The sequence below is a fragment of the Tursiops truncatus genome, chromosome 16 (genome assembly GCF_011762595.2).
Source record: "Tursiops truncatus isolate mTurTru1 chromosome 16, mTurTru1.mat.Y, whole genome shotgun sequence".
NCBI lineage: Eukaryota > Metazoa > Chordata > Mammalia > Artiodactyla > Delphinidae > Tursiops > Tursiops truncatus.
Genome location: NC_047049.1, coordinates 25,640,878 through 25,653,434, shown reverse-complemented (window position 1 = coordinate 25,653,434; position 12,557 = coordinate 25,640,878). Strand labels below are relative to the sequence as shown.

At 49.0% G+C, this 12,557-nt stretch overlaps 2 protein-coding genes across 2 annotated transcripts in view; both read right to left on the bottom strand.

The window, feature by feature from the left end:
• Positions 1-681: 681 nt before the first annotated feature.
• Positions 682-1,184, bottom strand: LOC101315466 (small ribosomal subunit protein eS12-like). Its single transcript, XM_033841576.2, has one exon. The coding sequence runs from the start codon at positions 1,102-1,104 to the stop codon at positions 706-708; it is 399 nt and encodes a 132-aa protein (XP_033697467.1). The 5' UTR covers positions 1,105-1,184; the 3' UTR covers positions 682-705.
• Positions 1,185-5,438: 4,254 nt separating this feature from the next.
• The window catches only part of ARL3 (ARF like GTPase 3), a 32,505-nt gene continuing 25,386 nt past the window's right edge, over positions 5,439-12,557 (bottom strand). The window contains exon 6 of the mRNA XM_019939912.3: positions 5,439-5,718. Within this exon, the coding sequence (XP_019795471.1) occupies positions 5,671-5,718 (48 nt within the window). The 3' untranslated portion in view covers positions 5,439-5,670. The remainder of the gene's footprint in view (positions 5,719-12,557) is intronic.

The following is a 12,557-nucleotide window of genomic DNA, read 5'->3' as shown; positions in this document are numbered from 1 at the left end:
TAGCTACAAATGATTTAGCACCTACTCTGCACTGGACATCCATAACTTCATCTAATCCTCTGCAAAACGCCACAGGGTAAGTGATTACCTCATTTTACGGGCAAGAAACTGAGGTGCAGTGTCCCTACTATGTGCTAGCCATGGCCCTACATCTACCTTTATCGACGTTATATCTCTTTTTATTTTTTGCGGTATGTGGGCCTCTCACTGTTGTGGCCTCTCCCGTTGCGGAGCACAGGCTCCAGACGCGCAGGTTCAACGGCCATGGCTCACGGGCCCGGCTGCTCCGCGGCATGTGGGTTCTTCCCGGACCGGGGCACGAACCCGTGTCCCCTGCATCGGCAGGTGGACTCTCAACCACTGCGCCACCAGGGAAGCCCGACATTATATCTCTTTTAAATCTCCCTACGGCTTTAGTCCCATTTCACAGATGAAGAGGCAGGGAGACTCCAAGAAAGGAAGCAACTTGCCCAAGATCACAGAGCTGATTTATGGATGGGCAAAGATAGATCTCTGGGTCTGACTCTGGAGAACACAGTTTGATTGTATCTCACTGTGCCTTTATTCAGCACAGCATTCTGAGTAGAGTTGCCAGATTTAGCAAAACAACAAAAACAAAAACTGGGATGGCCAGTTAAATTTGAATTTCAGATAAACAATGACTTTTTTTTTTTTGAGGAACAAGAGCCTAGTTTTTTTATTTGATCATTTCTTGCATTTGAAGTACTCCTCGATGACATCCTTGGCCTGAGACTCTTTGCCATAGTCCTTAACCACCGAACAGCTGCAGCCAACCACCTTACGGGGTTTTCCCTCTCTGTCAATTTTACAGAGGCCTACCCATTCCCCTAGCTTCTTGTTGTCATCAACCTTAATCAGGTTGATTTGGTGCTCAGCACAAAGGGCCTCCACTAACTTGACACACATAGGCTCATCACAGTTGGATGCAAGCACGCAGAGATGGGCTTGGCGCTTGTCTAAGGCTTTGGCAGCTTCGCGAATTCCACGTGCTAGGCCATCGTGGGTGAGGGCGGTCTTCAGCACCTCTTGCAGAGCAGTATTAACGTCCATTACACCTCCAGCAGCAATGCCTTCCTCGGCCATGGCGGTGGGTTACGGGTGGAGCCAAATCTTGAATGCACCCGCGCCTCCGCCTCCGCGCGGCTCCGCGGCGGCAGGGAAAGAGAACAATGACTTTTTATGAGTATTATGTCTCACAAATTTTTTTTAAATTTATTTTTGTCCGTGTTGGGTCTTCGTTGCTGCGTGTGGGCTTTCTCTAGTTGTGGCGAGCGGGGGCTACTCTTCATTGCGGTGCGCAGACTTCTCATTGCGGTGGCTTCTCTTGTTGTGGAGAACCGGCTCCAGGTGCGCAGGCTTCAGTAGTTGCAGCACGTAGGCTCAGTAGTTGTGGCTTGCAGGCTCTAGAGCACAGGCTCAGAAGTTGTGGCTCACGGGCTTAGTTGCTCTGCAGCATGTGGGATCTTCCCGGATCAGGGCTCGAACCTGTGTCCCCTGCGTTGGCAGGCAGATTCTTAACCACTGCGTCACCAGGGAAGTCCCTATGTCTCAAATATTGCATGGGACATATTTACATTAAAAATGATTGTTTGTTTGCAGTTCAGGTGTGTGTCCCGCCATTTACCTGGCAGCACTGGACTTTCTCTCTCTTCCTGCCTCCAGCTCCCCTCTATTCTGCCAACAGCTTGGCCCTTGGGGCCAGCCAGGCTGGTATGTCTCTAAGGCCACTGAAGTGAGGCTGCCAGAGGGGAAGACAAGCTCTTCTCCTGAGAGAAGAGCCCTGGACTGGAGCCCACTCTGCCTCCTACTGTGTGGCTTTGGGCAAGTCTACTCCCCTCTCTGCACCCTCTCTAAAAGGACAATTCAGTATTAGGTACTAGGTAATTGCCAGCATGCTTGCCAACCGCAGTTTTCCTGACTTCTCCCTTTTTTCTGTCTGTGCAAAGCATGGTACAAAATCTTCAGCTGTGCCGCCGTGAGGACAGAGGACACCCAATGCTTGGGACAGAGACCCCTCCCCCCTCCCCCCCCCCCCCCCCCCCCCCCCCCCCCCCCCCGCGCCTCCCTGAGGAGCGGCATTGATCAGAGGAGACCCCTGGTGTGGGCTCGGAAGGCTGGGGACTGAGATGCCTGAGAAACGGGCCGTTATTGTCTTTGCCCTCCAGAGGAGGCAACTTGCCGCGGCCTTCAGACCCAGGGTCCTGCCCTGCTGGCACTAATGGCTATGTGATAGTGGGTGAATTCCTTAACCCAGGCCCGTGCCTCAGTTTGCTTAACTGTGAGGTGGGACTAATACTGCCCCATGATGTAGATGAGCGGTCTGGTATGTAGGAGGGGCTTAATAAAGGGTTATTTTTATCGCTGGTAGCGGTGTTAATGTTACATCCTTCTGAAGAAAGCACCTTGAGGGATGCTAACCTCTGAAAGGACAAGCACACCGCAGGCCCTCTCCCCTCTCCAGCAAAGGACACGACACTTCCCAGGCTGCCTTGGTTTCAGCTAAATTTTATTTGTCGGATTTTTGACAGACGTCTAAATTATACATTGAATTTTCCACATGACCAAATACCACGTCCCTTCCTTTGACTATCATTTTCAAAAGAGACTATAAAAAAAAGTACTTTTCGATGAGCAGACTGAACCCTGAAACCACATGGAGTGCAGAGCTAAAAATAAAAGGAAGTAAGAACTGGCCCCTGAGAAGGAAAGAGAAATCAAAGCAAACTCTGATGGGAATCAAGGGACGAGTCCTGGCGAGGGTGACATGGTGTCACCCTCCAGGCCAGGCCGGATAAGGCGCGGCCGACAGCGAGGGTGGGGCATAGAGTGGCGCAAAAATAGCCATTGCTTTAGCCCGGAAGGGAATAAAGGAATTCGTCAAAAGCCAGGAGAGGGAGAAGCGAGAGGGAGGGAGGGAGGGGGCAGGACGGCGTCCTTCCCGCAGTTTGGGAGCTGCGGACCTTAACCCTGGTACATTTCTACCCGCCGGCATAATCGCTGACTCTCAGCTGTGCGCCGACATGTTCCCCAGCTCAGCCCACATCAATGACACCCTTGTTTCCATAGTAACCAAGGGAGAGTGAAGGGGAAAGGGTGTGCTGCCCTGGGCACGGGGAAGCCAGCCAGAAGGAGCCGCACGGGGGAAGTCGGGAGGAGGGGACGGGAAGGAGTTTTTCCCACAACTGGTCTGAGCACACACCCTGGGGCCCCTGTCCCAGGCCTTGCCCGCCCTCTGGCCCCCAACCCTCTTCCCGGCACATTCAGATGCAGTCGTGCCCAGAGCAAGTCTCACCACTAAGACTCACTGGGAGTGGGAGGATGGGAGACCGGGAGTCCCCTTTCTAGCTTCCAATTCTGTCCTCCAAGTGCGGGGGGGCGGTGGCTGGGGAGAGGAAAGGAGTCTTTAGAAGCATTTTGTTTTTACAAATGGGAGCTTTCAAACTCTGCATTTTTCAGGCTCCTCTCATCTACCCTGCGAGCCCCGGGAGGGTTCAGTAGGGCTGAAAGGGAAGATGAAAGCGTGTGACATCCACAATGTCTCTGTGTCTTTAGCTGAAAAGCAAATCTGAACATTCACAGAGGCTGTTATCAGAGGAAGGCAGTGGCTTCTGCCTGCTGGCTGAGGCCCTGGGGGGCCCTTTCAAACAGTTCCCTAAGTTGGTAGTAAAAGAACAAAGATATTTCACAGACCATCCACTGCCAGAGTCCAAGTTCCACATCTCAGTGTTCCCCAATCACAGACCTCAAGGCAGGCATTTTGCCCCTCAGATAACATCCCTGATGCACTATTTGGAGGGGAAAAAATATTTTCAAGTGCTAGAGCCACATTTCCAGCCGGATAGAAGGGGGATTTCTGGTTTCTTATACTTCTGTTTTGCCTCTGTTCAAAGGGCGAGAGGCGTCTGGGTAAGACAGACAAGCCGGGGGAGGCTGCAGGGGGCAACTAGCTCACAGTGGTTTAAAAACCCTCACCTTCTTTTGTTTTGCAAGTACTTACAGGTCTGTCCCTATAAGTACTTGCAACCCAGGGCACCTTTTCATGTCTGGCCTTGTTAATGACTTTCACCCCAGATCACCTTTGAAGCGGACCATGCTTCAGCCTCACCGGCACAACTTGGTCCAGAAAGGCTGGGTACTGAGGGCCAGGGGCTGGAGTGACCCCTTCAGTTTGCTCACATGCCTTGGTGGGTTCGGGAAGGGCCACCTCCTGGGAGGTAAAAGTAGCTGCCCTCCTGGGACCCACCAGCCACTTGACAGTCTCTTATTCAGTCTCTGAGAACCCCACTGCTCAGGCATCAGGACATAGTTCAGTTCAGGAGCCAGGGATGCGCTGGCCTGCTTTCCCTTGCTTGAAGCCGGGGATCTCTTAAGGCTCAGGGAAGCAAGCTCTTTTTGCAACACGGGGCAGGAGAAGTCTCCCACCGTTCCTCTCCAATCAGTCACCAGAGGACACATTTTGCTGGAGAGAGGCAGAGGGGACCAGAAGCTGGGGTGACTCTGGCTTCCCCGGGCACGGCCCCTGCGACCATACACACCCATGCTCTTCCCAGCAACAAGCCCTGTCCCCCTCGAGCAGCCCACACCACCAAGTTGCCAGCACTGTAAAAATTGATCGCTTCTAAAAATCGATCTGCCTGGCTTTTCTCAGTGGAGCAGGTTCACGGTAAAGCTGCATTTATTTTTAAAATCTGATAGCAGCAGCCTATTGTGATCATTTAAACACAGAATTCTTTGAGCTTTAGAAATCCCTTCTATAGGACAGCCGTGGAGAAGCCAGCTAATTTCAGAGTCGGCTGCTCACTGCTCCACTGAACTGGAGAAAGCCTGTTTACGCTAGCCTGAGCCCTCCATGTAAGGGCTTTTTAAGGACCTTGTAATTTTTCTGGAATTAAACCTCCCACCTCTCCTTACATTCCAGATGTCATTACAGTCAAAAGTCGTAAGACTCTGATTCCCTGTGTAGCTGGTTGGGGGCTGGGGACGGGGTATGTTTCTGTGGTGCGTTGTTTGCAAGAAAGGCTTTTTTTTCCCTTTCCAAAGGGTGAGGATTACATACAGTCTCCTACCTGCATGACAAGATGGTTTAATCATCTGCTATTCACGCTTCACCCCCCCAAGCCCAGCAGCTCCCCACCCAGACAGGCTGCAACCCTGGCTCAGTGGATGATGGTAAAAATCACTGACCAGCACCATCAAACACTGTCTTGGTTTCAACACCATGGGGGAATGTAAGGACAGGTCAGGAAATGAATGACCGCAGCCTAAGCTGCTTCTTCCTCTTCCTCTCCCCAGCATCCCCCCTTTTTTTTGAAAGAAAAAAGCCCACTGGAATTGCCTAAACTGCAATGCAATCTCTTGCTCATTTAAAAGATCTCATTTTCTAATCATGTGCTTTGAGACATTTAATACTATTTCAATTATGCAGAGGAAATAATATAATTCCTTTATTTGAAAAATGATACTGAACCTCAGAGATCATGTTAAAACTACTGCTGGAATGGGGATTCTTTTTAAACTGTGTTGTTCCCTCTCTTCACACAGCTGTAGCTGTACACAGATGGAAAAACATTTGGTCAGAAAGCAGCAAATTAGTGTTTTTCAGGACAGAATTCAGCTCCCGCAGCTCCTGCGTCTCCATGCGTCAAGATTTTATTTCTTCTTTGCATTGACGTTTTTGCAGACCCAGTTCATGCCGTCCTTTGAGGGAAATGGTCAGAGAGAGGCAGCGTTAGTTGTAAGAAAGGCACCACACACTCTAGCCCCAGAGGGGAGAGGGCGAGGGTCCTGGATCCTCCCTCCTCAACCACCAGCTCAATGGAGCTTGCCTTCCCCAGGGGCCCACCTGGGTGACCAGGGACAGTGACCTCCTGGGGAGGAGGAGGGAGGCCTCTGAGAGCACAGGAGGGAGAAGGGAGGGGGAATGTCCAGAGCCCGAACTTGAGATGGGTCCTCAGGAACTCCCTCTGAAAAAATAAACACATCTGCCTGGATCCAAGGCCTGATTGAGGAGCTATCAGGACAGATTCCAGCCATTTTTGGCTTTTTCTAAAAGCTGACCTTTGCTAGGGCATTAAATTCAATAAGCCACCTTTCTGGTGCCCGGTGTGTTTACAGTGTGGCAGTGTACACTTGCGCTAAATTAAATTTCTTTTTGGAAAAACAAACCAACTGCAGTGCATGTTACTAGACACACACTGGGGCAATGTGCATTTATTTCTCTTCGCGCAGCACCAGGGAAGGTTTAAAGGGGCCTGGCCTGGTTCTTGCGGCTTTAAGCGCTACCAAGCAGAGGGACTGGGGAGAAGGTTCCCTTAAATGCACAGCGACCTTGAAAGTGTCCTCTCTTAGAAGGCTGGAGGACAGAGGTAAAAACCACACAATACCTACAGCCACTTGGCAGGTGGCATGATATCTCGTGGATGCCAGGCCCGCCAGAGATGACCTATTTCTCAACGCCCTTTGCAGCCATCCCTGAATGCTCACCCTTTCCCCAGAGTCTCTCTGACCCCCAGGGGTGTGCAGAGGTCTCAGAAGCCCAGAACAAAATCAAACGAGGCTTCTGCAACGCACCGCACCCCTTTCCCCTGCATGTGTCACACGTGCACATCTCAGGGCATACATGACATTCAGAGCCCTGCATTTCCTATGACCAGGGAGCTAGCTGTTGAACCTGAACAGCTGAGACAGCTTAAAGTAATAAACATCAGCTGACACCCTTGGCCATTAGGAGCATTAATCCCATAAACAATACATCACTTCAAAACAACCAGCAGGCATCCTATCTCCTGGCTAATCTGACCATAACCTGAATTTACAGTGATTAAAACTCTGCCAGTTGCCATCGGAGCACTTGGGTGGGAGAATCAGATAATCTGATGGCTGTCCCAGAGCATACCTTAGGGCATGTGCCAAGAAGAGGCTGGCCACAGCTGAAGGCACAAAGGTGGACAGCACCTGGCAGCAGTGGGGATGAGGGTGGGGGAACGCCGAGGTGGGAGAAGGTGGACTCCGAATGCATCTCCGATTACAACTGGGTCAGCTACTTACTCTGAAAAGCTGAGGCCAATTTTAAGACCATTTTATGAAAAGGAATAATTTAAAGAGAAGCATGTTTAATTTTAGGAGCTAATTGGTTTCCAGGAAAAAAAAAAAAAGATCACCTGCCAGGAGACAAAAAAGATTTTACAAATAAAAGAGGGATGAATAAGATAAGCATCTTCCCTTTGCATTCGAAGCTGAATAGCTCAGCACTTACGTAGCACTTTCCATTTTCAGGAACCCGCACAAACACCATCAAAGGTGCGTACCTCAATATTTCCTCCTCTGTAGAGACTTGCAACGTTTTATCAAATCATCTTCTCAGAGAAATCAAGAACAGTGTTCCCACACTATACGAATACCATTTTCCCTCTTGTTTTACGGCTGATTATAGAGGGGGGTGGGTTTCTTTTACTGCATGTAACTCAACATGAACGCACTCAAAGAGATAGGAAAAATATTTACTCAGCTGCAGGAACCCAAAGCAGAACATGGAGGGTGAGGGGCAGTTTTCTCCTGGGTATCTGTTATGGAGGCAGAGGGAATTTAAATGGGGGAGCCCTGCCGAGGGGCAGTGTCCTCCAGATGTATGTGAGGGCCCGCGGTGACAAAACCCTTCCAGCCACAGTCCTGCCAGCAGAGGGCGCTCAGAGGTCGGGCCCCACCAGCTGACCCGATGGCCCCGGGGCTTTGCAGCTGCGCCTGCAACCCGGAGTGTGGGAAGCCTAGGAGACTTAAGCTGCTCTGGCTCGGGAAGGCCACCCTGATCTGGTGTCTGGAGGCTGGGGATTGTGCCTTTCCTGTCATTACCTAGAGGAGAACCTGAGCTGGAGGTGGCGGTGTTGGGGAGGCAACAGTCAATGACGATGATAGCTCTTCAATAAAAATCAGGCACAAGCTGTGCCAGGGTGCCCACTGGCAAGGAAAGACTCCTGAGGGAAGGGTCCACGCCAGGCTGGCTTGAGGTGGTGTTTACAGAACTTAGCATGGTGGTGGCCACACACTTAATTTATATCTTTTAAATTAATCCTTGTAACAACACTGTGAAGTAGGTACTCATGGATGAGGAAATGGGGGCACAGAAGAGTGCGTGGCAGAGGCAGGCTGTGAACCCAGGCAATCTAGCCCCGGCACCTGCTCTCGATGACCCTTTCTCAATGACCGCGGGCAACTGCTCGGGGAGGAGCTCTGCCTCAGGCTTAGAGAGAAGCTGGGGCTCAAGTTGGCAGAGGGAGCAATTCCAGTTTTTTCTTCGTTATGACTTCCAGCTGAATACAGGGGCATGAGACAGAACAGCCCTACCCAAGCACCCTGCGTGGCTTTGCTGCAGCTCTGAAGGTGCCAGAGGCTGTTTCTGGCCACTCAGCTCTCAGGATTCCCGGGCTGCCAGGTATCGGTGCGTGTGGAATCCCACGTGTTTACCTCGCTCCCCATGTATTAACTCTCTGCAAGCCTGCCACCTCCAGCAGGATCTGTCTCTTTAGAGACGACATCATTGCAAGAGGAGGACCCTTCTGCTTCTCATGCTTAAATCAGCAGCCACGGCACTCTGGCCTTAATCTGAAAAGGCTTTGATTTTTTAAAAACAGATGACTGGGGCTTCCGTGGTTAAGAATCCGCCTGCCAATGTAGGGGGCACGGGTTCGAGCCCTGGTCCGGGAAGATCCCACATGCCGCAGAGCAACTAAGCCCATTCGCCACAACTACTGAGCCTGTGCTCTAGAGCCCACGAGTCACAACTACTGAAGCCCGCACACCTAGAGCCTGTGCTCCGCAACAAGAGAAGCCACTGCAGTGAGAAGCCTGCGCACCACAACCAAGAGTAGACCCCGCTCGCCGCAACTAGAGAAAGCCCGCGCGCAGCAACGAAGACCCGACGCAGCCAAAAATAAATAAATTAAAAACCCCCCAAAAAACAGATGACTGAGAAAAGGTGATCATTTACTTGAAGTAGGTTACTGCTCTGCCTCCAAAGAAGGAAATGAACTCATAGGTTCGTTTAATGGTTGAAACTTTATTGTCAAAAACTGGTTTGACCAAATTTCTACGTACTGGATCTTCCTCACGCTTCCTCACTACTTATGCCATAAGGTTGTCAGGTTGTGCTGACAACCTTATGGCATAAGTAGTCCTCCCTTTCGTCCTCCACCGCACCTCCCCTGGCCAACCTCGCTGAAACTGAATTTGAATTGATTAGCTTCAATTCAATACCAGAGACTAAGGAGAGACACTGAACCTCAAATACTGAGCTTTGTTTGGCCTTCGGGAGAGGAAATACATTTTACCATGTCATGATATTATTCCCTACTAACTGCTGGGAAAAATTTAAGACGGCCCCTAACCATATGGGTGAAAACCTACTGATCACAGATCTCTCCGTTTCGGGATTAAAGGCATGATGCCCTGTCTATGGGAAGAGTGGTCTCCGACTGCACTCCTCTTTTTTTTTTAACATCTTTACTGGAGTATAATTGCTTTACAGTGGTGTGTCAGTTTCTGCTTTATAACAAAGTGAATCAGCTATAGGTATACATATATCCCCATATGTCCTCCCTCTTGCGACTCCCTCCCTCTCTCCCTATCCCACCCCTCTAGGTGGTCACAAAGCACGAGCTGATCTCCCTGTGCTATGTGGCTGCTTCCCAGTAGCTATGTATTTTACATTTGGTAGTGTATATATGTCAATGCCACTCTCTCACTTCGTCCCAGCTTACCCTTATCCCTCCCCGCGTCCTCAAGTCCATTCTCTACATCTGTGTCTTTATTCCTGTCCTGCCCCTAGGTCCTTCAGAACAATTTTTTTTTTTTTAGATTCCATATATATATGTTAGCATACGGTATTTGTTTTTCTCTTTCTGACTTACTTCACTCTGTATGACAGACTCTAGGTCCATCCAGCTCACTGCACTTCTCTTAATTTGATCTCTTTGCAATGCATCCATCACTGCTTGATGGTTGGAACTGAGCAGTGGCAGCCATGGTTGGGTGGGCCTGGTTTTTAATGCCATGAGGACTACACGGTCACATCAGTAATTGCTTTAAGACGACGGAGCTCAGACCCTTGCTGAGCAATGCAGCCTATCCCATTGTGCCACTGGGCCCCCAGGGTCAAGGAGCAGCTGGAAGCAGCATACATAAAATATTGCTTGCTATTAATACTTTTTCTGGTGACAAAGGGCACTGCACCAGAGACGCAGCAGAATCGCATGTCCCAAGCTTGCTTCCTTAGTCTACAGAGACATCTGAAAATTTAAAAATAAACCTGAGGTCTGACTTGCAGATAAGCAGTCCCATACACACTGGGAGTTGAAAATGACTGATTCAGGCCTAGAAAGAAGTTGTAAATGTCATTTAAAAAATATATTGAAATTCTGTTGGCATATTAAGGGGAAGGTCCCCTGGATCAAGGAAAAAGAAACAAAAACAAGAACCTGGGCTAGTGAATGTTTACTGTTCACCTGCAAGGCGCTCTGAAGGACAGCTCACACGTCAGGGCTCAGACTGCTAGAGGCCCCTTCTGTGTAGGTGAGACCTCTGTGAGCCGGATCATGGCTCCTGCTTGGTGAAGGAAGACAAGGAATGTGGAAGCGATGTGAAAAGAAGGGATGAGCATGAGGTAGGGGCATGGAGAGCAATACCCAGGAGAATCTTCTGCTAGCTCAAAGCTACTGGTGTAGGCATGTCTCTGTTATGACTAAGGTTAGAGACCAGGTTGAAACTGCTGATCTCTGCTTTGAAAGGAAATTCCAGTGCAGTATAATTTTAATTAAACACACACACACACACACACACACACACACACACACACACACACACACACACAAAATGTTCTAGGGAGGAAATGTCTTCAAGCACCTGAAACTACAACAGCCAAGGAAAGCTGTGGTTTGGGGTTCACATTCAGGTCTGCAGGTGGAAGAGGGATTGATTTCTCTATATCTTTCTCTGGCTCTAAGCCAGATCTTTGTTCACTATTTTCCAGACACCCAGGGAAAAGAAGAGAAGAGTCCCAGGCTAGATGTTGTGCACTAGGAGAGGCCCTAGCAACCCTGGCCCAGCCCCAGGGTGCAGAGGGAGGCCGCTCCATGTCTGCAAGGCAGTCTGCCTGCAGGGGCTGCAGGTTTTCCCTCCCAAACATTGTTCAGTTTCTCCTCTTTCTGCCTTCATCTGCTTGACATAACTGGGTCTCCTCTGATCACTCCCCTGGACTATGGGGCTCTCCATAGCCCAGAGTTTCCAAGATTGATGTTCTCCTTCAGCTTTTAGTGCCGTTTACCTATGCTCTGCTCTTGATAGTTTCCCATGAAAACTTGCTTTAATAACATGATGGGCTGCCTCCTCATCGCCATTAGTCAGGCAAAGAAAGACCTGTTCCAAACTCTTTTGAAGCCCTCAAAAGCCGATTTCCACACCCAGAGCAAGGGATTGCCTGTCCTTGTAAAGACTGCATGTATTTGCCATCAGAATATCAGGTAGAACAAGAACGTGAAATCCACCCCAGGAATCACTAACTTCCATAATGTCAAATCATATGTTTAAGCTACTTGGCTAAGGAGAAGTGATCTCCCTGCCCGACTACCCCAGAGGGCATAGCTCCCCACCTAGTGGATCTGTTCCCTTGACTCACCCACTGGATGGTTATTTATCAGTAGAGGACATGTCTCTCAAATGCATTTTGATTAAACACAATGTAAATAGAGACACTGTTTGTAAACATCTGAAACAGTAACAGAAATTCCAGGTCTTTTTTTTTAACCTTTGTACGTTTTCTTTCAGGGTCATTAGGGCTGTGGTGCCAGATACCTGACCCACTTCACATCTGATCATTTTAGCAGCTCTGCCCATTACTGACCAGCTTTCAGCGGGTAGTAGGTGGGGAGGGTGGAATGGGAGGATGAAATAGGAATTTAGGGAATTTCAGGAAATTTTTACACAGAATCTCTGAAAGTGACATTTTTCTAGTGAAGTCTTTCATTTTTAAGAATAGTTAAAGCCTTAATTAACAAGAATCTTTAAAAGGCCTGCTCCTGAACTAAGCAATGCAGGGAAAGAATTCCACCTAAGTGACTCTTTTTAAAATGAAAACCAAGAAACTGGCTGAGTGGGCAAGAGCTTAGGTCAAAGGTATTACCTGAGAGGGACATGGTCAATCAGTGCCTCACAATGAAAAGTGTTTCCACGACCTTTCTCCAGTCCTCAAAGGTTACCATTAAAGGACAACAGACAGCAGACTCCCTTCTTAATTAACATTTTTATTAAATAACCCGTTTCAAATAATGGCTAAATTCTCTAAATTTATATCATTCTATTAACCATAATCTAATCTCATTAACCTTGAAATCCCAGTCTTAACTACCCAATTCTATACACCATGGTACTATCTACTAAACTAATTAAGTGACCTTCAAACTATTTCTTCTCCATACAAAACCATGATTTTTCTTGTTCACATTTCTTTACTGGATCTCTCATGATATCATTTCCTGTGAACCTGGTTG